Below are 27,900 nucleotides of genomic sequence, written 5' to 3' on the forward strand. Positions count from 1 at the left end.
TGTGATCTTGTAAAACTTTATAAACATAGGACTATGAATTATATGAGAATAGACAAAATTAAACTAGTTGTGTGAGGGTTGGGGAATTGTGACTTTCCTTTTTTAGATATTCTTTAATATTCCATTACCGTTCAGCTTACAGAGTGAACATTTCAGAGAATATCTGATGGGGATGTTGACTCCTAAGCAGCATGCCCACACCATTCCTCCTTGCCGCCCTCATTCTGCCTGCTGCGCCTTTGAAGGATTCAGCTCAAGGGGCTTTGATCAGCTTCCCTTGGCAGAAAACCATATCAGGTTGGAAAGGGGGAATTTCACTTGAACAAAGCTCTGGGCCGCTCAGGGTAGCTTTCCATACAGCACCCGCAGCCGGCTGCCTCTTTTCACTGAGCACGCTCCTGGTTGAAGCAATGAGCCAGCACAATAGCTTCCCCCACAGTGCCCTCCTGTGGCCAAGGCTGGCAACACTGACATCCTGCTTTTGAGAACTGCACAAGAAAGCATTAGAACGAGACACACTGAACATTTACACGTCCTGGGAGAGAGGTGGGTCCATTCTTTGAGGCAGGACGAACGGTCCAGGTGGGCTGAGTGTCTAAGGACATGCAGGAAAGCAAGGCCATATCCATCGTAAGCAGTGAGGGTCCGCAGACTGAGGCCAGGCAGGCAGGGGCGCACAGCTCAGTGTGGCTTTTCAAAGAGGTATTCGAGATCGGGGGCACGCAGTCTCTGCTCTTTGTTTTTGTTTTTTGCAAAGTCCCTCAGCAGTGCCATGACTTCATTCTCAAATATTTCTGGTGCTGGTTTTGCTTCTGAAAGAGAAGAATAGGCAAAAATAATTATGTATGTTGGCCAGTCAATACTCAGGATCTTGAAACTTAAAACTGTGGTCTTCACTAAGAGCCACAGTAGATACACAGACCGTCTTGATTCTTCCTCTAAATATACAGGGTAGTCTATACCAGGAGTTGGCAACCTACGGCAGCCTGTATTTGTAAACACTTTTACTGGAACAGCTGCTCCCATTTGTTTACATATTGTCCGTGGCGGCTTTTGTGCTACGATGGCAGAGTTAAGTAGTTGCAAGCGAGACCATGTGGCCGCAAGCCTCACATATTGACTCTCTGGGCTTTGATGAACAAGTTCGCTGACCCTTGGCCTGTCCAGTCTTGACTGTACTATTTTGCTCTGCATTTGGTATTTCAGTTTTCTGGGTATTGTGTTTCCCCGTCCAGTCTATAAATTTCCTGAGGCAAAAGTCCTTGGTTGTAAGTGACAGAACCTAGTAACTCTGGTAAACTTAAGCAAAAAGGAATTTATTGGAAGGCTATTAGAGGCACACAAAATTGACATGAACCTGGAGAACCAGATGTGAATGGACAAGCAACAAAGACACTGAGTTGAAGAAATGAGAATGCCAGTCCACTGCTGGGAGTCTGGCAGTGCGCTGCCCACCTCCTTCCACCCTTGAGACACTTACTTAAGATTCAAATTACAAGCAAAGCCTCCCACTGGGAGAGCTTACGTAACATGCTCTGGAATGAGCCTCCTACCAAGACTAGCTACAAGGCTGGGAGAGGGAGGTCCTCAAAACAAAGTCTGATTCCCTCTCACTCAGCACAAGCCTGGCATCTGCTTTTTTGTGACAATCAAAATAAGACCAAGGAGGTTTAGGATTCCTCCCAGGATGCTGAAAGTTGGAAAGAACACTGCATTCATGCTAACAAGAAAAAGTCAGATAAACTACAAATATTATAACTTTCTTGAAGTCATCGAGAGCTGAGGTCACAGGGCAACCAAGCAGAATAAAATTTAAGGAAAGAGAAGTCCCTCAAGAGACAAACTGGACATGAGCACTCGCTTACCTGAGAAAGGGCACAGGAAGAAGAGACACTGGGCACCATACATCCAGGTAAGAAGAATTCGGCTAAAACTTTCTATGAACTGCTAACAGCCAAGTGTAGGCTAGCATGAGAGCATAAAAGTCCTGGGAGCCTCAGACACAAGGGGAGTTCGTGCCCACCTGCAGGATCTTCTCAACAAACCTCCACTGAGTATGCTCCAGACAAAGACAGGGTTCAGAGAGGAGACTGGACAGAGCCTCACTCAGTGATGCAGGCCAGGGGGAGGGGAGCAGCCAACACTGCAAGAAAAAAAGCATAAAGCCCAGCCCTTCTCCTCTACGGAACAAAAGCCTCAGAGACCGGGAGTAGGTCAGTGAATCCTGTCTCCTACAGGGCACATGAGAGGACCCATTTGGGCTGGTGGAAAGGTAAAAGAAAAAAATCCTCCACCTTTGTGGGATGGGCAGGATCACTGAGAGAGCCCACCCCACAGGCCCAGGGCCACAGGGACTGAAGCTAGACCAGGTAACAGAGAATACCCTCTCAATCTTCCCTCCCCAAACTTACAAGCACCAAGTGGAAAGCAACAGGAATCTACCACTGGAGGAGGGCAAGAGCATGGACAGAGATTCCCCCTGAGGCACAGAAATACAGGAAGGCTGAAAGCTGAGGGTAGAACAGGAACACTGAGAAACACCCTCTGGAAACTCACCCCCCACCTAAGCACATGGTAACAACAGAGGCTGGTGGTGCACTGAAGGGAACCAAAACAATAACAAAAGCCAAAGTGAGCTTAACTCCTAACGAGATTGACTTGATCCCCATATTACCAGCCTAGCAGAAGAAGCATGCCCACTTCTAGGCATAAATACTATTTACCTCAGTCTTCACTGTCTTACTCATGATATCTAACATTCAATCAAAAATTATGAGATACACAAAAAATTAAAAGTAGAACTACCTTATGATCCAGCTATCCCACTACTGGGTATCTATCCAAAGAACTTGAAATCAACAACCCAAAGAAGCTTACGCACCCCTATGTTCACTGCAGCATTATTCACCATAGCCAAGAAGTGGAAGTGACCTAAGTGTCCCTTGACTGATGAGTGGATAAAGAAGATGTGGTATACATATATACAATGGGATACTATTCAGCCATAAAAAAGGAAAAAATCGGCCCATTTGCAACAACATGGATGGACCTGGAGGGTATTATGTTAAGTGAAATAAGCCAGACAGAGAAAGACAAACACTGGATGAGCTCTCTCATATGTGGAAGATAAACTAACACACGGACAGAGAGAACAGTTTGGTGGTTACCAGTGGGAAGAGGGTTGGGGGGTTGGCACAAGGGGTGAAGGGATGTATTTATACAGTGACTGACAATAATGTACAACTAAAAGTTCACAATGTTATAAAATGTTATGACATCAATAAAAAAAAAAAATTATGAGATACAGTGGCTGGCCCAGTGGTGCAGTGGTTAAGTTCGCATGCTCCCCTTTGGTGGCCCAGGGTTTGTGGGTTTGGATCCTGGGCACGAACCTACACACTGCTCATCAAGCCATGCTGTGGCAGGCATCCCACATACAAAATAGAGCAAGGCTGGCACAGATGTTAGCTCAGGGAGCATCTTCCTCACCAAAAATAAATAAATAAATAAAAAATATGAGATACACAAAAGAAGAAAAACACCACACTGTGAAGGGACAGAGCAATCAACAGAAACAGACTCAGGGATGACCCAGATGTTAGAACTATCAGACGGGGAATTTAAATAAAAAGTAACTATGACTACTATGTTAAAGGCTCTAGTGGAAAAAGTAGACAAAATGTATGAACAGATGAGGAATTCCAGCAGAGAGATGGAAACTGTAAAAGTCAAATGGAAACGTTAAAAATAAAAATACAGTAGCAAATAAGCAGAATGATCTCAAAAGGCTCATCATAAGATTTGACACGGTCAAGGAAAGAATTAGTGAACTGGAAGACAGTCAATAGATATTACCAATACAAATTACGCAAACTGATACATAACGAGAAAAGAGTGAAAGACACAAAATAGAGAATCCAAAAGCTGTGGGACACCATCAAACAGCCTCATCTAAGTGTAACTGGAATCCCAGAAGAAAAAGAGGGAGAGAACAAGGCAGCAGAAATATCTGAAGAGATAATGACAGAATTTTCCAACAATAATGGAAGGTATAAAAGCACAGATTCAAGCTACCCAAGCAGGATAAATACCAAAAACAAACACTTAGACACATCATATTCAAACAGCTAAAAACCAAAGAGGAAATACTGAAAACATTCAGAAAGAAAAGATACATTATATACAAAGGAATAAAGACATAGCTGACCTCTTGTCAGAAACTATGCAAACCAGAAAACGGTACATGGTAATGATCGAAGAATTTGAAGGAGGTGTAACACTGAAGGTAATCAAAGCAACAACAAACCCAAATCCAGCTCAACTCCTAACCAGACAGACTGGATCCTGCACACAAAGAACCTAGCAAAAGAAGTGTGTACATGTAAAGTACTGAAAAAAAAATTGTGAACCTGTAATTCTATATCCGCTGGAAATATCTTTTGAAAGTGATTAAAAAAAGCCAAGAGAATTCATAACAGCAGACCTGCACTACAAGATATACTAAAGGAAGTTCTTCAGGCAGAAGAGACTATGATACTGACAGAAATGGACTGACGTAAAGAAATGAAGATCTCCCGAAACGGTAAAAATGAAGGCAAATATAAACTACATCTTGTATTCTTTTCCTTATTTTAAATAACTCTAAAGATAACTGTTTACAGCAAAACGATAGAAATGTAGTGTAGGCTTACAGCATAAGCAAAAAATATGACAACAATAGCACAACAGATGGGAGGGAGGAATTGGAGGACACTGGTGTCAAGTTCTTGCATTATACAGGAAGCAGTACAATAACACTTGAAGGGAGACTGTGAGGAATTAAAGATGTATACTGTAAACCCTAGGGCAACCACTAAAAAAATTGTAAAGACAGGTACAAATAACAAGCCAACAGTGGAGGTAAAACGACATAAAAATACTAAATAAAAAACCCCCACAGAAATAGAGGTAAAAAGGAACAAAAAACAAACGAATAAGTAGGAGACAAATAAAAAGATGGTAGCTTTTAGTTCAACCACGTTGATAACTCATGATATGTAAGTGGCCAAAACACATCAAAGGAAAGACAGAGACTATAAGATTGCATACAAAAGACAGAGATACGGTAAAAGTAAGAGAATGCTGTGGTAGGAAGACTTGTGAGTTGGCCCCCAGTATTTCCCTCTCTCCTGATATACAAGCCCTGCGTAATCCCCAGGACTGTGAATATCATGATTTTCCCTCCCATGATCAGGTTATGTTATATGACACAGTCAACCTTAGGACAGGGAAATTATCCAGGTGGCTCTGACCTAACCACATGAGCTCTTTAAAAGCAGTTTTCTCCAGCTGGTAGCAGATGGGGAAGTCAGGGAGATTTAAAGCATGAGAGGGAATCAATGGGAGGGCGGATCTCCATTGCTGAGCTGGAGGGGGCCAAGTGGCAAGGACCTGAGAGTGGCCTCCAGGAGCTGAAAGAGACCCACAGCTAGCAAGACAATGAGATCTCAGCCCTACAACTGCAAGAAAATGAATTCCCCTAACACCCTGAATGAGCCTCCAGACAGGAATGTAGAACAGCTGACACTGATTTCAGAACGGGAGATCTGGGCACAGCTTCTGACCTACAGAACTATGAACTAATAAACAGGTCTTGTTTAAAGTTGCTAAGTTGGGGGCCAGCCCAGTGGCATAGTGGTTAATGCGCATGCTCTGCTTTGGCGGCCCAGGGTTCGCAGGTTCAGATCCTGTGTGCGGACCTACACACCACTTCATCACGAGCTGCTGTGGCAGCATCCCACATACAAGATTAGAGGAAAACTGGCACAGCTGTTAGCTCAGGGACCATCTTCCTCAAGCAAAAAGAGGAAGATTGGCAATAGATTGTTAGCTCAGAGCCAATCTTCCTTACCAAAAAAATAAAGAAATAAATAAAGTTGCTAAGTTTGTGGTAATTTATTACCTAGCAATGGAAAACTAATATAGATGGAAAAACACATACCATGCAAACACTAATCAAAAGAAAACTAGAGTGTCTATATTACTATCAGACATTTCAGAACAAGGAATATTACCAGCGATAAAGATGGACATTATGTAATGATAAAGGGGTCAATTCATTAAGAAGATATAACAATCCTAAGTGTGTCTTCACATAATAACAGAGTTTCAAAATGCATAAAGCAAAAGCTGAGAGAAATGAAAGGAGTATTACCGAGTCTACAATTATAGTTGGGAGATTTCAACTCTCTTTGTAATTGATGAGCAAGGACAGAGAAAATCAGTCAGAACACAGAAGACACGAAGAACAACGTCAACCAACTTGACCTAGGTGAGATTTATAGAATGCTTCACCCACAAGTGCAGAACACACATTATGTTCAAATAAGTGCACAGGAACATTATCAAGACACCCACATTTCAGGCCATAACACAAATTTCAAGAAATGTAAAAGAGGTGAAATTATACAACATATGTTCCATTGTTACAATGGAATAAGAGAAGAATATCTGGAAAATCCCAGAATATTTGAAAATTAAACATACTTCTAAATAACTCATGGGTCAAAGAGGAAGTCACAAGGGAAATTAGAAAATATTTTGAATTAAATGAAAATGAAAATATATCCAAATTTGTTACATGAAGCTAAAGCAGTACTTGGAGGGTAATTTATAGCATTAAATGCTTATAGGGGAACAGAAGATGTCAAGTCAATTAGCTGAGCTTCGACCTTAAGAAACTAGAAAAAGAGCAAATTAAGCCCAATGAAAGCAAAAGAAAGGAAATAATGAAGATAAGAGTAGAAGTCAATGAAATTAAAAACAGAAAAATAGAGAAAATTGATGAAATCAAAAGCTGGTTCTTTCAAAAGATAAATAAAACTGATAAACTTCTAGCCAGACTGATCAAGAAAAAATCCCCAGAAATCACCGATAGAAAGAAATTAGAGACATCACTACAGCGCCTTAGACATTAAAAGAAAAAGGGGAGCCAGCCCTGGTGGTCTAGTGGTTAAGAATCAGCGCCTTCATTGCCGCGGCCTGGGTTTGTTTCCCGGTTGAGGAACCACACCACCCGTCTGTCAGTCATCATACTGTGGTGGTGGCTCATACAGAGAACTAAAAACCAAAAACTAGGATATACAAGCATGCACTGAAGCGTTAAAAAAAAAAAAAAAGAACGCAAAAAATAAAGGGAATATTACAAACAACTTTATGTCCATACATTCAACAACTTATGCAAGATGGGCAAATTTATTGAAAGACATAAACTATCAAATCTCACCCAAGAAGAAACAGATAACCTTGGGGCCGGCCCTGTGGCTTGGTGGTTGAGTGCGCGCGTTCCGCTACTGGCGGCCCAGGTTCGGATCCCGGGCGTGCACCGACACACCGCTTGTCCAGCCAGGCTGAGGTGGCATCCCACATACAGCAACTAGGAGGATATGCAATTATGACATACAACTATCTACTGGGGCTTTGGGGAGAAAAAGGGAAAAAAAGAAGGAGGATTGGCAATAGATGTTAGCTCAGGGCCGGTCTTCCTCAGCAAAAAGAGGAGGATTGGCATGGCTGTTAGCTCAGGGCTGATCTTCCTCACAAAAAAAAAAAGAAAGAAAGAAATAGATAACCTCAATCGTTCCATATCTATTAAAAAACATTTGACTTTACCGTTAAAAACTTTCAACAAAGAAAACCCCAGATCCAGATGGTTTCACTAGCAAAATCTATCAACTATTTAAGGAAGCAATAAAACCAATTCTATACAAATTCTTCCAGAAAATGGAAGATGAGAGAGCACTTTACAAATCATTTTATGAAGCCAGTATTACCTTGATCAAAACCAGATGATGACATTACAAGAAAACTATACACCAATATCCCTCATGAACAAATACAAAGAACTTCTCCAAAATATCAGTAAATCAAATCATGTGGTGTTTATCCTGGGAATGCAAGGTTGGTTCAATATTTGAAAATCAATCAAAAATTCATCATATCAATAAACTAAAGGAAAAAAATCACATCGCTAAAGAAATGATCATCTCTATAGATGCATAGAAAGCACCTGACAAAATTCAACATCTATTTATGATAAAACACTCAATATACTAGAAATGGAAGGAAAATTTTCTCAATCTGATAAAAGGCATTTATAACCAACCTACAGCTAACATTATATTTAATGGTAAAAGATTGAATACTTTCCCCCTAACACAGGGAACAAGGCAACGATGCCTGTTCTCACTGCTGCTATTCAACATTACACCGGAAGGTCCTAGACAGTGCAGTACGGCAAGTAAAAGATACAAAAGGTATACAGATTGGGAAAGAAGAAAGAAAACCACCTCTGATCACAGATGATACAACTGTCCACACAGAAAATACCAAGGAATCTATAAAAACGCTTCTAGAACTAAGTGAGTTTAGCAAGGTCACAGTATACAAAGTCAATATACAAAAACCAATTGTATTTCTACATTCTAGCAATAATGGGAAATCAAAAATTTTTAAAAAGTACCATTTATAACAGCACCAAAATATATATAACCAAAATATATACACCAAAATATTTTATATATATATATAGGTTAAGTCTAGCAAAATAGGTACAAAATATGCTGAAAACTCAAAAGCACTGATTGCAGCAGGCAGACTTCTAGGATGGTCCCCAGTGATCTCCGCCTCCTGGTACCACACCATCGTGTGGTCCCCTCCCCTTGAGTGTGGCTGGACCTAATGACTTGATTCTAACCAACATAATATGGCAAAGATGATGGAACGTCATTTCTGTGATTAGGTTACAAAACATTCTGCCTTCCACCTTGCTAGTAGACTCTATTGCCTTCTCAGCTTGTGTACTTTGATGAAGCAAGCTGCCATGTAGGAGAGGCCTTTGTGACAAGGAACAGAAGGAGGCCTGTAGGCAACAACCTACAGGCCTCAGCAAGAAACTGAGGCCTGCAGGTGAAGAGCCTGTGAGGAACTGAATTCTGCCAACACCAGGGAGGGCTTGGAAGTAATCTTTCCCTAGTTGAGCCTCCAAATGAGCCTCCAGAGCCTGGGCTGACACCTTGATTGTGACCTCGAGACAGACTGAGGCATAGGACCCAGCTAAGCCATGCCTGGATTCCAGACCCACAGACACTATGAGATAATAAATGTGGGTTGTTTTAAGCCAATAAATGTTGGGGTAATTTATCATGCAGCAACAGTAATACACTGATTAAAGAAATCAAAGAAGACCTAAATAACAGGAGATATAGTGTGTTAATAGATTAGATGATTCTAAATTGTTAAAAGAATCCTTCCAAACTGATCTACTGATTTAACACAACCCCAATCAAAGTCCAAGTAGGATCTCTTTGTTTTTTTGGAGAAATTGAACAGCTGATTCTAAAACCTCTAAAATTCCTAGAAAGAAACAGAAAATCTTTGTGACTTTGGATCAGGCAAAGTTCTCAGACACAATACCAAAAGCACAACCCACTAAACAAAACTGATACACTGAACTTCACCAAAATTAAAAACTGCTCTTTGCAACACAACGTTAAGAAAATGAAAAGAAAAGAAAATGAAATGAAATGAAAATGTCTCCAGAGATAAGGAGAAAAAATTTGCAAGACACGTCTCTGATAAAGGCCTTGAATCTGGAATAAAGAAGACTCAAAATTCAATAATAAGGGCCGGCCCCATGGCTTAGTGGTTAAGTGCGCGCGCTCCGCTGCTGGCGGCCCGGGGTTCAGATCCCGGGCACGCACCAACGCACGCTTTTCCGGCTATGCTGAGGCCGCGTCCCACATACAGCAACTAGAAGGATGTGCAACTATGACGTACAACTGGGGCTTTGGGGGAAAAATAAATAAATAAAATTATAAAAAAAAAAAATTCAATAATAAGAAAACAAACAACCCAATGGGGGGAAGATTTGAAAAGACATGTCACCAAAGATGCACGAATGGCAAATAAGCACTTGAAAAGATCCTCAATATCGTTAGTCATTGCCAATTAAAACTACAGTGATGTATCACTACATCCTCCTTTGAGTGGCTAAAAACAAACACAGATAATACCAAGTGCTGATAAAGATGTAGAACATCAGCCCCTCCCTTCACACCAGTCCCTGGCAATCACTGGTCTGATTTCTGCCCCTATGGTTTTGCCTCTTCCAGAATATCATATAACGAAATCACACAGTATGTAGTCTTTGAGTCTGGCCTCTTGTATAGAACAGGAGTCAGCAAACTATGGCCTGTTGCCTGTTTTTGTATGGACTGTGAGCTAAGAATGATTTTTAAATGGTTGAGGGAAAAAAACATCAAATGTATTTTGTGACACACAAAAATTATAAGAAATTCAAAGTTTAGTGTCCATCAATAAAGTTTTATTGGAACACAGTTACACTCATTTGTTTTTCTATTGTCTATGGCTGCTTGCGTGCTATGACGGCAGAGTTGAATACGTACGACAGAGAATGCGGAGCCTACGTTACTATCTGGCCTATTACAGAAAAAGTTCGTTATAAAGTTAAACATACACCTAACCACGTGACCCAGCAATCCTTCTCCTGGGTATTTACCCGAGAAAAACTAAAACCTGTGTTCGCAAAAACCAGTATGCAAACGTTTATAGTGACTTTACTCATAATGACCTAAAACTGGAGACAACCCAAATGTCTCTCAACTGGTCAATGGATAAACCAACCATGGTACATCCACTGGATGGAATTCTACTCAATATGAACAACACAGATGACTCTCAAATGCATTATGCTAAGTCAGGGCAAACATTTTCTATAAAGGGCCAGATGGATATTTTACACTTTTGAGGGCTTCCCAATGGTTGTATAAACCTCTAGACGCTGTATTATCACACTTTATACTTGGAACCTACAGAACGGCGTCTATTTTATGATACAAACATTGAGTGGAAACACAAAGACAGGAGATCCAGAGTGTGACAGAAATGATGAGATGTCCCCTGATATCCACTCTCCCATGTTTCGTTGATAATAGAATTCCCAATTTAGCTGGGCACATGGAATAGACTATATTATTTCTTCCTTATGGCTAGGCGTAGTCATGTGATCAACTGTGGCCAACGAAAAATAAGTACAAGAATGGTGTACAATTTCCTGAGAAGGATCCGTAGAGTACGGGGTGTGCTCTTCCGCACGCTTTTGTCCTGGCTAAAATACGGACAAGACAGATAGAGCTTCAGCAGCCATCTTGGATCATGAGGTAGATGACACGTGGAGGATGAAGGAGTGGCAAGTCAAGAGGAATCTGAACCTTATGACTTTTTGAAGCTACTCTGTACACTCTGAAGTGCCTACTTCTGGACTTCTGTCATGAAACAGAGAAATCTAGTTCTGTCTTGTTTAAGCCATTGTTGTTGGGGATTTTTTTTTTTTACTCATAGTCAAAGCTAATCCTAACTACACATAGTTAGCATTCATTCCTTACAAAGGCAGTGCCAGAGGGAGACTACCAAGAAAGTCTTGCTATGCAGATTTTTTTAAATTAATTAATTAATTTTTTTCCCCCCAAAGCCCCAGTAGATAGTTGTACGTCATAGCTGCACATCCTTCTAGTTGCTGTATGTGGGACACGGCCTCAGCATGGCCAGAGAAGCGGTGCCTCGGTGCACACCCGGGATCCGAACCCGGGCCGCCAGCAGCGGAGCGCGCACACTTAACTGCTAAGCCACGGGGCCGGCCCGCTATGCAGATTTATAGAGCTGTCTGGTTCCACTCCATTCTCTAACTGGTTTTTCTTCAACTTTCCCTTTGATACTGTGAACTTCCCATACAATTCCACCAAATTCCCTTTTTGCTTAAGTTAGATTTCTACTGTTTGCAAACAAAGAACCTTAATTAATAAAACAAATTTTGCACACTCTGGAAAAATTTGAAGAGTGTTCGGTTTGAGTGTCTATGGCATGAATCAAAGAAAACAAATTGCCTAAGATACAATTCCAGAGTCATCCAGACCAGCCCAAGTCATCCTATTTTTCACATTACGCTGCTTATCATGTCCAGTACCTGTAGCCCAGTAGTAAATATCCCAGTCATTACTGGGCTCATTAATCAGGCGATCATAGAGGTTCAGCTGTTTCTCTGTCATATGGTGCAGATGCTCTTTAGCGAAGAGGCTAAAAACAAGAAAGGAGAGAAAGAAGCTGAAAAGGCTGTCTCCAATCAAAGAGAAGTGACACCAAGACTCCTATCCCCCTACCTCAGCAGAATGCAGTTTTCCAACATTCCCCTCTTTCTGCTCTCATAGAGCAGGCGGGCTCTCTTGGTTTCTATGGATTCATCAGTTCGCTCCTGCCATGGAGGCAAAGGGATTTCAATCATGTCTTTTTGGGAATCTGTCGGGCTGTCACCTCTGTAGAAGCGTCTGAATGATGTCACGCTGACCAAGGGAGACACTAGGTGGCGCCTTGACAGAGCAAGTGTCTGAAACAAATAAACCACAAACATCTTTATAATAACAACAGCCATCATTGTCATTCACTCAACTTACTAGGGGCAAAATGCATTCAATCTCATTTAGTCCTTAAAAAATTATGCTGATACCGCCCCATTTTATGGCTTAGGAAACTGAGGTTCAGAGAGGTTAAATAACTTATCAAGGTCACCCAAATAGTAACTGCAATTAAAACTGGAACCTAGTACTAACTGCAAGCATGTTCTTAACCAGTGCCTTTCCAAAAATTCTCCCAGCAAAAATATTTTCTCCTTCCTTTGCATTCCCTTAAAATTCTTATGGTATGGTTTGTATTCTAGTCACTGGCCTGTGTTAAAATCTGAGCACCCAGTGATAGCATGGTCCCTAATCCCTCAAAGGCAAAAACTATCAAGATGCAATGAGAAGTTGATGACATCAGCAAGATGGTGTAATGGGAAGCCCACACTCTCTTACCACGGAGGTACCAACTCAACAATACACAGACCAATTCCCTTTATGAGAAATCCAGAAACCAGATTAAAGGCTCCTGAACCCCAGGCAAGCACAAAACCAGCTGCATCAAAGCTAGAAGAAATCGGGCTGGCCCGGTGGCATAGTGGTTAAGTTCATATGTTCCACTGCAGTGGCCTGGGGTTCACCAGTTTGGATCCTGGGTGCGGACCTATGCACCGCTCATCAAGCCATGCTGAGGCCGCATCCCACATAGAAGAGCTACAACTCTACAACTAACAACTCTACAACTGTGATACACAACTATGTACTGGGGCTTTGGGGAGAAAAAAGAAAAAGAAGAAGATTGGCAACAGATGTTAGCACAGGGCCAATCTTCCTCAAAAAAAAAAAAGGAAAAAAAAAGCTAGAAGAAAAATTTGTGGCACTCATTCATCATAGGCCCTCCCCTCAGCTTAGCACAGTGTGATTGGAGAAAACTCCCAGCTCCCAGCTTCTCCCTGGGGAGGAAAAGAGAAGGCTGAAACATACGTCCAATGTGCAGACTTTTCAGGGGGCTGCTTGACTGAGTAGTTTCTGTCTTGTCTGAATCTAAGTGCTGACAGGAAAGGGCGTCAGGTTGGGGGCTGCTGAGAATAAAGGCGAGGATTCGGACTAGCACCCACTCACTCACCATAGTCCCTACCCCTGGCTCAGCACAGAACAAGTGGAGAAAACTCCCAACTCCTGGCTTCTCCCTGGGGAGGAAAGACTTGGAATATGTGTCCAATATTCTGGCTTTCGGGGGGCTGCCTGTCTCAGAGTGCTGACAGGACCCAGCATACTCTAGCGGGGGGCCTCTGAGAACAAAGAGAGCTGGGTGGCTTACTGCTGCTCCAGAGGACCCATGGAGGACCCACGGAGGACCCATGGTACAGCAGACAGAAGCCAATAAAGCTTGGCAGCCTCTGTCTTGGGGAAAACGAAAAGAGTGGAGCACGCATCCAAAGTTCCTGCTTTTCAAAGAGCTGCCCAAGGGACTGGTTTCTGTCTTGGCCAACCTGCAGCACTGATGGGACCTGGGATACGCTAGAAGCCTGGGGGCTGCTGAGAACAAGTCAGCTGGGAGGCCTGCAGCAGCTCCAGAGAACCTGCAGTACCAGAGATAGACACCAGAGGGAGCAAACGATTATAAACTCCTGAAAAAAGAAATCAGCAAATGCCTATAATTGGCAATTTCCACACACAAATCCAGAGAAGGCATCTCCACACGAAAGGTTTGAGAGGCCTCCAGATTCTCTAGCAGGGCTGATTGGTGAAGGTCCTTCCTTGTACAAAGCCTGTCTGAAAAGACTGAGAGAGGTGGCTGTTTTTTCAAATGCATAGATCCCAACACAAAGCTGCAAAGGATGTGAAGAAACAGGGAAATACGGCCCAATCAAAGGAACAAAATAAATCTCCAGAAACAGACCCTAAAGAAACAGAGGTATATGAATTACCTGACAAAGAATTCAAAACAACTGCCATCAAGATGTTCAGTGAGCTCAGGAAAACAACACATGAACAAAATGAGAATATCAACAAAGAAAAATATTAAAAAGAAGTAATCAGAAAATTTGGAACTGAAAAATACAACTGCATCGAAAAATTCCCTACAGGGGTTAAACAGCAGACTTGATCAAGCAGAAGAAAGAATAAGTAAACTTGAAAACAGGTCATTTGAAATTACCCAATCAGAGGAAAAAAAGAAAAAAGAGGGAACCAAGCCTAAGAGACTTATGGGACATTATCAAACAGACCAACATACACATTATGGGAGTCCCCGAAGGAGAAAAGAGAGAGAAAGGAGCAGAAAGCTTATTTGAAGAAATAATAGCCCCAAACTTCCCACATCTGGGGAAAGAAACAGACATTGATATTTAAGAAGCCCAAAGGATCCACAGGAACACTAGACAGCAACACAAAAGCATATGAAAGCAAAGCTCACTGGTAAAAGTAACTATGAAAGAAATACATAATATTGTAATACTGTAATGGTGATGCGTAAATCACTTTTAATTCTGGTATAGAAGTTAAAAGACAAAAACATAAAAAATAACTACAAAAATATGCTAATGGATACACAACATAAAAATATGTAATTGTGGCATCAATGACATAAAGTGGGGAGGAGTAAAAGAGCAGTTTTTTTTTTTTTAAAGATTTTATTCATTTATTTATTTTCCCCCCAAAGCCCCAGTAGATAGTTGTATGTCATAGCTGCACATCCCTCTAGTTGCTGTATGTGGGATGCGGCCTCAGCATGGCCGGAGAAGCGGTGCATCGGTGCACGCCCGGGATCTGAACCCGGGCCGCCAGCAGCAGAGTGTGCGCACTTAACTGGTAAGCCACGGGGCCGGCCCAAAGAGCAGAGTTTTTGAATGAGATTGAAGTTAAATTGTTATCAGCTTAAAAAAGATTATTATAAGATGTTTTATGTAAGGCCCATGACAATCACAAAGAAAACAGAAGATGCACAATAGAAAATTAGAAAGGAATCAAAGTATGTCTCTACAAAAAAAAATCAATGAAACAAAGGATGACAGCAAGAGAGGAAAAGAGGGACACGAAAGCTACAAGATAGAAAACAATGAACAAAATAGCAATAATAAGTCCTTCCCTATCAGTAATTATTTCAAATTTAAATGTATTAAACTCCCCAATCATAAGACATAGAGTGGCTGAATGGCTTAAAAAAACCCACAAGATCCAACTATATGCTGTTACAGGAGACTCACTTTAGATGTAAGAATACACACAGGCTGAACGTGAAAGGATCAAAAAAGATATTCCAGGCAAATTGTAACCAAAAGAGAACACACATGGCTCTACAGATATCAGACAAAATAAACTAAGTCAAAAACTGTCACAAGAGATTTCTATAATGATAAAAGTGCCAATTCACCAGAAAGATACAATTATAAATATATATGCAACTGATATCAGAGCACCAAAATATATGAAACAAACAGCAGACTTGATCAAGCAGAAGAAAGAATCAGGACAAACTGAAGGGAGAAATAGACAGCAACACAGTAATAGTAGGCGATTTCAATACTCCACTTTCAATAATGGATAGAACATCCAGACAGAAGATCAATAAGGAAACAGAGAACTTGAACAATACTATAGATCAAATGGACCAATCAGACATATACAGAACATTCCACCCAACAGCAGCAGAATACACATTCTTCTCAAGCACACTGGGAACATTCTCCAGGAGAGATCACATATTAGATTACAAAAGTCTTAAATTAAAGATTGAAATTATACAAACTCTATTTTCTGACCACAAAGGAATGAAACCAGAAATCAACAGCAGAAGGAAAACTGGAAAATTCACAGATCTGTAACAACCGAACAACACACCCATTCTTGAACAAGCAACAGTTCAAGTGGGTCAAAGAAGAAATTAAAAGGAAAACTAGAAAATATCTTGAGACAAACGATAACACAACATACAAAAGATTACGAGATGCAGCAAAAAGCAGTACTAAGAAAGTTTACAGTGGTAAACGCCTATATTAAAAAAAAAGAAAGATCTTATGATAGGATGTGAAATTATAATAGGTATCAGAGAAGACTTAAAAACAGAGAGACTTAAGAACAGAGAGACCTGGGCAATAGGTGAAATCTAAATTGGGTCTCGTTGCAAGGCTGATTGTTCGATTCCACGAGACAGGCACACAGTGGGCTGAGAAACGGGTGGAAGTGACCTGAACCTCCTAAATGGCAGGCTCGACCTCTCCTTGAGTGCGCCCTTGCCCTTGGCTATCAGGATCCTCTCCATGACTGCGGTGGAAGACGACACTCAGTCCCCACTGTGGCCCACCCAGGACCCCAGGAGAAACTCCAATCTCCTCACCCGCGCCAGAACGGGGAACACGGAGAGCACCGACATTTTTCCCGACCCGCACCGGAAACCGGCTACCCAGCCACTTCCGGCAACCCCGGGACGCCCGCCCCGCCGACTTCGGCGCAGGGGCCCTGAGCCGGAAGATGTGTCCCTGCGTATGGCGGAAGTGGCCGTGCGTGTGACGCCGGCGGCGGGGGGGGGGGGCGGCACCTGGGGCCGAGAGCGGTTCGCGCGCTTCGGGCCTAGTCCGGACTCGCCGCCGCCGCCGCCATATTCCCGGTAACGGGGGCGCGCGGCCGGGGGCCGGCTGGGCCGGAAGAGGGCTCGGGGCCGGCGCTGAGGCGGGGAGGGGGTCGGTTGAGTTCGGGGCGGCCGGAGTCGGCGGGCGGAGGGAGCGCGGGCCTTTGAGGGAGGGGGCCGAGGGCGCCGGGCCGGGTGTGTGGGGAGGGAGCGGGGCGGGCCTAGCCGGGGGCGAGGGCTGGGCCCGGGTGGGGAGCGGGGGCGGCTGGAGCTCCGGGACCCGCGGGGACTCTAGCCGGGGCCCCCTTGGGGCCTAGGCAGGTGCGGCGGGCTGGGGCTGCGGGCCTCGCCGCGGCGGTTCTTCGCAGCGCCGTTCGCGGGCCCCGAGGAGCCGCGGCCTGGACTTGCTCGTCGGGCCGGGGGCAGCTGCGGCGCAACTCGGGTCGGGCCCGAGGGTGATGGGCAGCGAGCCCCGCGAGCCCCGGCGGCCTGAGAGAGCGAGGGGCGGCGCGAGGCCGGGGGCGGGGCGGAGCGGGTGGGGCCGAGCTTGGGCTGCCGGGATGCTGCGTCTCTGGAGACGGGAGGCTGGCAACCATTGCCCTCCTCCCCGGCCGGGACCCTCATGCCTCCTAACGCTTGCCTCTTTCTGGATACCGCAGTGGCATCTTTTTTACTTTGTCCCTTCTCCGGGCTCGCGATCTTCCTTCCGGAGCCATGTCAGAAGGAGTGGACTTGATTGATATATACGCCGACGAGGAGTTCAATCAGGTGAGGGGTCGTCGGGAGCCCTGGGATTTTCTTCGATCAGCTGAGGAATCACTTCCAGCAAACTTGCAGTGGTTCCAAGCTGTGCCAGTCCTTGAGGATTTACTAGGCCTGAACTCGCCTCTATTGGGTCTAAAATTTTCTCTTTAGCACAGACTTGGAAGTCTTCGGACCATTCCGCTTTATGTTAATTTAAGCCTCCAGGCTTAATTTTAAAGGTTTTAAGAGCCAATAAAAATCAGGTTTAACAGAGTGGTGAGTCAACCCGTGGAACTTGCTCCTCCAGGAAGCCAAAATTCGACGTCAGTCTTCTCCAAGACGAACTACACTAAAAAATCAGTTATGTTTGATATCATATTCACAAGGGCATAGTGAAGCCTGTTCCTTTGCTATTCTCAGACTGCGGCTGGAGAAATGTAGTCCCCTCCCCCATAAGGCAGTGGAAAGGAACAGTGTAAAAGATACTTGAACATTTAATTTCAGCTCCATTCCGATTGTTTTATGTCTTGCTTCCTCCTGAAAGTACCTTGAGTCCACTCTTGGGAAGTCCATAGGCATTTTGGTGTAATAAATTTTATTGCTGAGTCTGAGTTTTTGAGGTGGGGGTAAAGGTGTTGGACAAACCACATAAAAAGCAGGTATAGACTGGGGCGGCCTGGTACCGTAGCAGTTAAGTGCCGGCGCTGTGCTGTGGCGGCCCAGGGTTCACAGGTTTGGATCCCAGGCGCGCACAGACGCACTGCTTGTCAAGCCATGCTGTCGCGGCATCCTATATACAGTGGAGGAAGATGGGCATGGATGTTAGCCCAGCGCCAGTCTTCCTCAGCAAAAAGAGGAGGATTGGCAACAGATGTTAGGTCAGGGCTGTCTTCCTCACACACACAAAAAAGCAGGTATAGACTCACTCATATACCATAAGTTGGATCTGTTGGGCTCTTTATGTTATATCAAGGAACATACGGAAATTTCTTTTGAAGCAATAATCTCATGTTCAGTTCTGAGCTCTTGAGGTCAGATCTCAAAAATGTTCCGAAGTTTCTATTTAAAACTTACTAATATCTACCTGGATTGTTTTCAGCACCATTCTACTTGAGTAAGCTGGTTCTTCCCGTTGGTATCTGTCAATGGGTACACATGAGGACCTGGTAAGAGGATACAGAGAACAGGCTAGAGAAGGCAAGTGCCCTGGTTGGACCCTGACTTTGATATGAGGCAACAGAAGAGGTCGATACATGCCATTTTTTTCACTTGGCATAAGTTTACATAAAAAATTTTTTTTTAATATATTATGCTTTTTTTTTTTCTTCATCTTCTGTGTGTGTGTGTGTGAGAGGAAGATCAGCCCTGAGCTAACATCCACGCCAATCCTCCTCCTCTTGCTGAGGAAGACAGGCCCTGAGCTAACATCTGTTGCCAGTCTTCCTCGTTTTTTTCCCTTATTCTCCGCAAAGCCCCAGTAGATAGTTGTATGTTGTAGTTGCACATCCTTCTAGTTGCTGTATGTGGGACGTGGCCTCAGCATGGCCGGACAAGCGGTGCGTTGGTGCACACTCAGGATCCGAACCCAGGCCGCCAGTAGTGGAGCGCGTGCACTTAACCGCTAAGCCACGGGGCTGGCCCCTGTGTTATGCTTTTTTAACATGGAGATTATAAAACCCACACAAAAGTAGAGTAATGTAATGACCTTGTGTCCATTATACTCAGCAGTTATACTTTGTAATAGCCATTTTCTCGTGTCTTCTCAGGTAAACTGGAGTCATCTACATGTGGCTGCTGATGGACTTAAATACATGAAAATTTTTTTTTAATTTCAAAGAAGCCAAATAATTATTTATGGATAAAAAGAAAGGTTTAGTGGGTCTGGCCCAGTGGTGTAGTGGCTGGGACACATAATCAGCTTCGGTGGCCCTGGGTTCATGGGTTCAGATCCTGGGTGTGGACCTCTGCACTGCTTGTCAAGCCATGCTGTGGCAGTGACCCACATACAAAAAGTAGAGGAAGATTGGCGCAGATGTTAGGGACAGTCTTTCTCAAGCAAAAAGAGTAAGATTGGCAACAGATGTTGGCTCAGGGACAATCTTCCTCACCAAAAATGAAGGAGAAAGATGAGTATATTAATTTAGTTACAGACCATTGCTTTCCTGAGTTTTGCATATTGCTTTGAATCAGACTTTTACTATTTTTTACAATTTATGGGTTATGGTTATTTTTTAACATTAAGATAGCAAATAAAGAAGGAGGGTCCCTTGTTCTTCTCTGTTATTAATGAAAAGCCTTTTTTTACCCCTTAATTTCCTTATCTGTGGGTTGATAACAATGCTGCTGATTCACTTTGGGAAAAAAACTGGGCAGGACGGAGGCCTTGACCACAAGTCTAGCCACATTTGGTCTGAGAAAATGAGATTTCATAATTTCTTAAGCAATATAACTTGTAGGTCATAGATGAGACACAGGACTTGTCCAATGGTCACTGCTTTGTCAGGGTAGAAGTCATTGACCTCAACAATTTGCTCTCTGGTCTCTAGTTAAAAAGGACTATTTTTATGGGTCTACAGTAGGCTGAAGATAGTGTGTGGAATGTAGTAAACATTTATACCAAACTGACAATACTTGATGCTTGGCAAGTTGAAGAAATTGTAGTTTTTGAATATCTTAAGTCTTAATGGAAGGTTTGGGGGGGGTACTTTGTTCTGCATAAATGAGTTAATTTTTGGCAAAGCTGGTTTTAGTGTAATTTGGAGGCTGATAAATGATAAAAACTCTGTCTGGTTAGGATTGTTAGGAGCAGGCTTAGACTGAGGGCAGCCAGTACAGATTGTGTTTTAGAGTGTTTTAAGAATTTTACTGCTTGGCCCCAAGCTGACTTGTGCACAAGAACCCCATCGCATGTACTTTGCTTGTGGAAAATGACCACAGTTTGTAGATGGAACCCTATGATGCTGACTCCCTGATCTCACAACCTGTGCCGCAAAAGCTTCTGTAGCGGAGCTCCTTTACTCCTGTTATATCGGGAATCTTGGGATTTACAGTTGCTCTCTTGGGCTGGGGAAAGAACTCTGGAAAAGCAACTGAGCTGCCCCTCTGCTGCATGTTTTGTCTCTGTTCCTTGTGCTGAGACAGGTGCTTTGCACAGTAGGCCCAGTTCTCTTCCTTACTTCCAGCAACAAGCATTTATTAAGTTACTTCTGTTTGCTAGGCCCTGTGTTGAGGCTAGTGAAGTGAAAGGAAGAAAAAAATAGATGCCTGTGCTCAAAAGAGTTTCTGTTCCCGGTGGTTGAGGGCAATGGTCAGTGACAGGGAAGGAGGGTGTGACGTGAGAACAGTAATTATGAAGCCAAAAACTTTGAGCTTTGGTTACAATTAAAAGAAACAATGGGGGCGCCGGCCCGGTGGCATAGTGGTTAGGTTCGCATACTCCACTTCCGTGGCCCAGCGTAGGCAGGTTTGGATCCTGGGCACGGACCTATGTGCTGCTCATCAAGCCATGCTGTGGCAGTGTCCCATATCAGGTAGAGGAAGAGGGGCACGAATGTTGGCCCAGGGCCAGTCTTCCTCAGCAAAAAGAGGAGGATTGGCAAGGGATGTTAGCTCAGGGCTAATCTTCCTCACATACAAAAAAAAGAAACAGTGGTATCAAGTAGATTGCTTTGAGAAAAATAAATTCTAGGCTTTATTCCCTCAACTATCAGGAAAAGGGGGCTGGAGGTAGGAACCTTGAGCATACCGGTGGGGAGGTTCTTATGTAAATTCAAAATCCTGCTAGTACTCTTGTTAACCAAGAAGCTTCATAAGACAATCACAGTTCTTCCTATGCTATTAAACACAAAATTCTTCTGAGATACTCATTCAGTATTAGGTACATACTTACTTTTTAATCTCCCTGGAATGAAACCTTCAACATCAACGCATGTAAAACATTGTATTTTTCACTTAGTTTGTAGAATTAGGTTTTGTGTTACCCTAATCGGTCACTGCATAAATCACCAACTCATTTGGTTTTCTGAAAAACCTTAGGCCCTTATCGGTTTTTCTGTTTTCCGAGCTGAATAAGTAAAATGGATTGGTGTTGCTAGCAAATTTAAATCCAAACACAACTTACGTTGTTTCTTCAATAAAATCCTCAATGGGCCTGCCCCCTGCATCAGAACACTTCCCACCAACTTTGAACTGAGGCTCTATGGTCCAGAGAGACCATCTCAATCTTGTGACAGTTTTGCCTTCATTGAATCCTTTTGTGTTTCTTAAAATGGTAAGGTAATCCATACACCAGGGTCTTCTTCCAGGATTGAGTCTCTCATGTTCTCTGAGGGACCCTGAAAGAGTAGATTGTTTGCCTGGGCTTACAGTATGGGGGATTTCCTGGTGATACATTTGATTTCTGAGTTTTCCAAATCTGCATGTTAGTTCGCTACCCAATTATCAGTGGTAATTTTTGTGTTACAACATTTAGACACATCTCTGAATCACAAATACTACATGGAGGGAATCCTGATTGGGTTCCACTGACTAAGATAGTGTGTTTCCTTATTCCTTTTAAGTTGCCTTTCAAAATCCTTGATTGATAAAAACAAACAAAAAACCACCCTGGTGTGAAGTAGCGTTCTCTGAGGATTAGAGCATTGGAGAAGATCACGTGGTTTCTAAGTCCTTTTTCTACCTTGAACCACAAGGGCAAATCACCATACCTAGTATGTGAATAAATAAATAATTTTTCTAGAGTTGGGATTGTTTGAGACATAAGGGCTGTGAAATATTTTATGCACAAGATATTTGTCAAGTTATTAGTCCAGCTGGCTTCACCTTATTCAATTTATTATCCACCCTGTACTCTCCAGTGTTAGCTTCTCTCCCCATTTTTCACACACGCACTTTTTTTTATGCAGTCCTTATTTATAGGTTTGACTACCTAGAACAGTCTTGCTGTGCTTATTTGCCTCATTGATTCCTTTTCTTGTTTTTAAGTTGCCTCTAAGAAGTTTACTCTCTTCTGCCATTCTCTTTCTGATATTTTTACAAGGTTTAAACTCCTCTCCTGTAGCGTTTCTTAGAGTGTTTGTAGTATTTGAAATTATTTACATGCTTCAGGAGGTAGAATCCTTTCCCCTTCACCATCAGAACGATCCAGTAGTATTATCTTAGTGCGCACTTGCTTCCATTGTACTTGAGATAAACTGAGAATCTAAAAGTTTGTTTCCAAAAGTTTGTGATCTTATGTAGGTGTAAGGATGAATTGTGTAGTGAGTCTCTCCTCCCCAGTCTCCCTTCACAATCAGCAGTTCCTGTGATGGTATTGAAGGGAGAAAGGTACAGGAGCTGCCGGTCCTGGGTTGCATTAGAGGAAGTGACTCTTTCTCTTCAGGGAACTACATAAGTTACCTAACGTAGGTTCTTCCTTTATTTCCTTTTTAAAAAGACAGAAATGACATGAATGAACTGTAGTTTCCCTGAAACACTTTGACCTTCTCCCTGTCTGTGTCATTTTGGCAGCAGCATCTTTAGCACTCTTTGAATGTTTTAGAATGTTATCTGAAAAAATACTTGTCTAATCCTTAAAATAAAAAGATCTCTCTGAGATAATGACATTGCAAAATCTGAAAGGGTTAAGGTCCCTTGATAGTAGTTTTTGTGATTTTAGGATTTTTGGTATATAGTGTTAGCTTGGACTGCTATAACAAAACACCAAAAACTGGGTGGCTTTTAAATAACAGAGATTTATTTCTCACAGTTATGGAGGCTGGAAGGCCGAAATCAGGTTGGGGTTCTGGTGAGGGCTGTCTTCCTAGTTGCAGACTGCCAGCTTCTTGTTGTGTCCTCACATGATGGGGAGCAGAGGAGGCAAGCTCTTGACTCTTATAAGGACACTAATCCGTTCATGAGGGCTCCATCCTCAAGACCTCAAGTACCATCACAGTGAGCAGTAGGGTTTCAACGTAAACATTTTAGGGGGACAGACATTCACTCCGTAACAGTAATATATCACACAGGCAAAAGGTATGTTGCACACGTCTTCCAGAATACACGTTCATATTGTAAATGCTTACTGTGACATAGATTTTGATATAAGTGCTTGTCCTGTTTTCTGACGCTTACGTTTTAGAGAACTTTCACTGTTTTTGTGTATCATTGAATGTCTCTGGTATGCTCAAAGATACCTCTTAACATAAGTGTCATGGTACTGTACTGGGTCTGCATGTCATGTGAGAAATAGAACTTAGTAAGGAAAAAACCCCCAGAGTTATTCCCTTCCTTTTTCTTTTTTATGTTTCTTTGATGGTAATTAGAAAGATGGGATTGTGTACTATGAGTTTTAGAGCTTCCCTAAATCATTTGTGTAAATTAGTTTAAACCAGTAGCTCTCATTCTTTTTTGCATTTTGGTTCCCACTTTAACATGCTTTTCCCCTGCTTTCTATTTTTAAATAAATGTACTTTCTTACTAAATAGAATAGTGTTTTGTGTAACTCTTGATTATGAAAATAGCATAAGATGTTGAAAATAAATTTTCATTAGTGAGAGTAGTCTTTAGAAGCTGACCTCAGTGATAACTGTAGCAGATGGATCTCTGCGTTTAGTTTGCTTGTTTAAGCATGTACCTTTTGATTCTCACCGGTGGCTAAAGCTTGTGTGGTCTACTAACAGCGTCTTGGGAGGAAAACCTACATAAGCATAATGAAGTGAAATGGTTTTAAATCAGGAAGCTTTTCTTATCTAGTTTCCTAGAGTAGGACAAGGAAGTTTTGTACATTGTTTTGTAAAGTATTTGACTGCAGAATCTAGATAAATGAGAGTGAAATAGAATGAACAAAACGAAAGGTTTGCACACCCACCTTTGCCAACCCCTCATCTCTTAGGATCCAGAGTTCAACAGTACAGATCAGATTGACCTGTATGATGACGTGTTGACAGCCACCTCACAGCCCTCAGATGACAGAAGCAGCAGCACTGAGCCACCTCCTCCTGTTCGCCAGGAGCCATCTCCCAAGCCCAATAACAAGACCCCTGCAATTCTCTACACCTACAGCGGCCTACGTAATAGGCGAGCTGCTGTCTATGTGGGCAGCTTCTCCTGGGTGAGCATGGGTAACCAAAAAGGCTTGTGGGTGGGCTGGAGGGAGAGCACTGGGAGGTGACGGCATTTTCGAAAACCACTGTTGCACTGTTTTGTGCTCTGATGGGGTTGGATTTCTTTTTCCTGGGATCAGGTTGGATTGATCTCTGAAAGAGAACTATCCTGAGGACGTACTGGTGCCGAAGAAAGCAATGATTAAGTGGGTAGTTGCTTTTTCTGCCATCTTGTTACCGCCCCTGACCCTGGGGCTTTATGTCTAGCAGGGTCATCTGTGGGATGAGATTTCAGAGTGAACACCTTGAACTCTTGGTGGTCATTAGATGGTCCTGTGATAATGATGGGTGACAGGGATCAAAGACCCTGATAGCTCTAGTGCGCTTGGGGTAGGTGGTGATTGTTGTTCTGCAAAAGTTACTGTGTGACATGTTTTTGGGCTGGTGGTGGGGGTTGGTTTTTCCAAATTAGGAAATGTATAAACTGAGGGGAAAGTTGTGACAATGGTCAACTCTAGCCTATGAGATCTGTCATTAAAACCTGCTAGTAATCAACGTTTGAACTAATGACCAGCCAGCCCAAATGGCAGTCAAAGTTAAAATAGGTCTTAATTTTCTTAATCTCTAAAGATGGGGACTGGGGAGGGGGTGGGTGTTTGAACTCTGTATGGGTGAGGACAAGAAGACAAGCCTGCACTAATTGAAATATTGATGGGCTTTTGGGTTTCCTGTAGGAGGTCGTGGTTGTGACTAGAATCCTAGGTTTGGGGGAAGGGTTTGGGACATTCTGGGTGGGGGGTGTGTAGCTTTTGACATTTTTTCCTTTTCCATCTTGCCGGCCCCAGTGGACTACAGACCAGCAGCTGATCCAGGTTATTCGCTCTATAGGAGTCTATGATGTGGTGGAATTGAAATTTGCAGAGAATCGAGCAAATGGCCAGTCCAAAGGGTGAGGTTTGGATTTGAGAAGCCCCTTTTAGTTTATAACCGTTGGGATAACATCTGCACTGTATTTTGGCCCTGGATTTTAATCCCTCCCACCCCTGACCCAGTTTACTGCCTTGGTTTTGGCAAACTGCGTTAGACTGGAGCCCTAGCTGTGATGTGGTAGAACATCCATCCATTGAGGGGCAAAGAAAGCAGATTTCTAATTCCAAATAAATAGGAAGATTATAGGCTGACACCTTTTTGTTGTTGGTAGTTTTGTGTGTGTTTAATATTAGCAAGATATCCTTTGCTTTACCAGTTTTCACTAAAAGTGGAAGAAAATTTCTTTGTTTCTCTCTAGGTTGTCTAGTAGATCTCACTCATTTTTAATTTTTCTTCCTCAAGGTATGCTGAGGTGGTGGTAGCCTCTGAAAACTCTGTCCACAAATTGTTGGAACTCCTGCCAGGAAAAGTTCTTAATGGAGAAAAAGTGGACGTGAGGCCGGCCACCCGGCAGAACCTGTCACAGTTTGAGGCACAGGCTCGGAAACGTGAGTGCGTCCGAGTCCCAAGAGGGGGTACGTGGAGACCATCTGTATGAAGGGGGGGATGTTTTTGGGTTTGTTTTCTGTGGTGTGGGCTTGGCCTACAGTGTGGAGGAGTTTGGGGGAGGGTGGGTGGTTATGGGTGGTGGCATGGTCAAGAGGTGGGCCAAAAAATGAGACTTGTGTACAAGAAAGAGCACTGTGCTGGGAGTCAGGTAGGTTCAGGTTATAGTTGGGTTCTGCCACTAATTCATTGTGTGACCTTGGGCAAGTCACTTTACTGCTTAGGGCCTATTTCGCCATCTGAACTAAATAAATACATGATGTTTCAAGTTCTTGTCAACTCTAAATTATGTGTTTCTATCCAAAAAATCAGTGTATAGTGAATGGGCTTAATTGTATGCTTCTCTATAAATTATCAAGAAGCAGCCACCCTAAAATGTAAGTAAAGTATATAAAGATGGCTGTAATCTTGTCAAACATACATTGGAGAGGTGCCCTGTAAAGAATCAACCAAAAGGAGTGCTGGAGAATGAGAATTTAAAAATATTTCTTCAGCACTGTCCAGGGGAGACGGTGCCCTTTTGATTACTGGATATTTTAGTCTGCTTGGCAAGTATTTCCCCTTAGTAAAGAAAGTTGCATCATACTACCTTAGCTTGATGATAGTATCCCTTAAGTTCACCTTACTCTCTTTATTCTGACCCTGTACTCACCAAGCCACCTTCTGATACTAATTTGGTTTCCCAACTAGGCTCTCCTACTGGGAAGAGAATGCGCTGACCAGCTGACACAAGTATTCCGGTCTGCTTGGCAGTTATATTTCTCATTGTAAATTAATAAATTGGCGTTCTGGTTTATGAATCAGTCTCTTGTGAGTTTGGTTAGCGGGAATCAATCTCCTAGGGTCTGATCACCCCTGGGTGAACTGTTAAAATCGAGTTTCTGAACCTGCGAAACCTGAGGACCAGACTTTGGATTGTCCTGACCTCACAAGGTTCAGGTACCCTGCAAGGCCCTCCCAGAAACAGCCAACTGCCTTTGCTTTTGTTTTACTACAGCAGGGAGATGGCAAAGTTCCTCACCTACGTTCTGTCACTCCTTAGGTCCTGCTCAAAATAGTGCCTTGTATCGATTGGGTGGTCCACTGGGACCTTGCATTGATTGATTGAAGGTGGAAATCTGGCCACTTCTCTGTTGCTTAGGAACAACTGTTCTTTTAACTAGATTGAGAGCCTGGATGGATGTGGTGTGAGCTCCCATTGCTCTGGGTTAGAAGGCACACACTTTTCTTCTTGACAACTTGAATTTTCAAGTCCCTTCTGTTTCAGAGTCTTTCTGTAATTCAGCCCTCTTCTGATTTTCCTAAGACGCATAATTTTGTAGCTACATCGTGGGTAGCATTCCTACCTCCACTTGGCTGTTTACTCCTTGGTGTTATCTTTGTTTGCTGCAGTGACTGAGTGGTGTTTCTCTGCTCTGTCACACTGATAGACTTGGGCTTGTTAATTCACTGAGTACAGCTGGTGGACTTCGTCTGCTTAAAAATGGTTGCTTCTCTTGGGACTTGTAGCCATAGAGAC

General features: G+C 42.9%; 2 protein-coding genes across 6 annotated transcripts in view; one reads left to right on the forward strand and one right to left on the reverse strand.

Annotated features, from left to right (window-relative positions):
• SDHAF2 (succinate dehydrogenase complex assembly factor 2) lies at positions 1 to 17,002 on the reverse strand. Of its 3 annotated transcripts, none has more exons than XM_004437455.3 (4): positions 16,789 to 17,002; positions 12,216 to 12,439; positions 12,023 to 12,132; positions 1 to 812 (listed from the first exon to the last, which is right to left on the reverse strand). In XM_004437455.3, the coding sequence occupies exons 1-4, from the start codon at positions 16,822 to 16,824 to the stop codon at positions 682 to 684; spliced, it is 501 nt and encodes a 166-aa protein (XP_004437512.1). In that variant the 5' UTR covers positions 16,825 to 17,002; the 3' UTR covers positions 1 to 681. The 3 variants fall into 3 exon arrangements, with proteins under 3 accessions (XP_004437512.1, XP_087278948.1, XP_087278947.1); XM_087422822.1 differs by lacking the exon at positions 16,789 to 17,002 and adding an exon at positions 13,576 to 13,639; XM_087422821.1 differs by lacking the exon at positions 16,789 to 17,002 and having other exon boundaries at positions 12,216 to 12,554.
• Positions 16,943 to 27,900, forward strand: part of CPSF7 (cleavage and polyadenylation specific factor 7) — a 23,420-nt gene continuing 12,462 nt past the window's right edge. For 2 of the 3 annotated variants that reach the window (XM_087422820.1, XM_004437450.3), the window contains exons 1-5: positions 16,943 to 17,058; positions 17,679 to 17,787; positions 24,635 to 24,853; positions 25,691 to 25,794; positions 26,178 to 26,350. In XM_087422820.1, coding sequence (XP_087278946.1) covers positions 17,734 to 17,787; positions 24,635 to 24,853; positions 25,691 to 25,794; positions 26,178 to 26,350 — 550 coding nt within the window. In that variant the 5' untranslated portion in view covers positions 16,943 to 17,058; positions 17,679 to 17,733. The remainder of the gene's footprint in view (positions 17,059 to 17,678; positions 17,788 to 24,634; positions 24,854 to 25,690; positions 25,795 to 26,177; positions 26,351 to 27,900) is intronic. The other variant, XM_004437452.3, reaches the window with a different exon arrangement.

This window comes from Ceratotherium simum, chromosome 34 (assembly GCF_057802395.1).
Source record: "Ceratotherium simum simum isolate JZ-2026a chromosome 34, ASM5780239v1, whole genome shotgun sequence".
Classification (NCBI taxonomy): domain Eukaryota; kingdom Metazoa; phylum Chordata; class Mammalia; order Perissodactyla; family Rhinocerotidae; genus Ceratotherium; species Ceratotherium simum.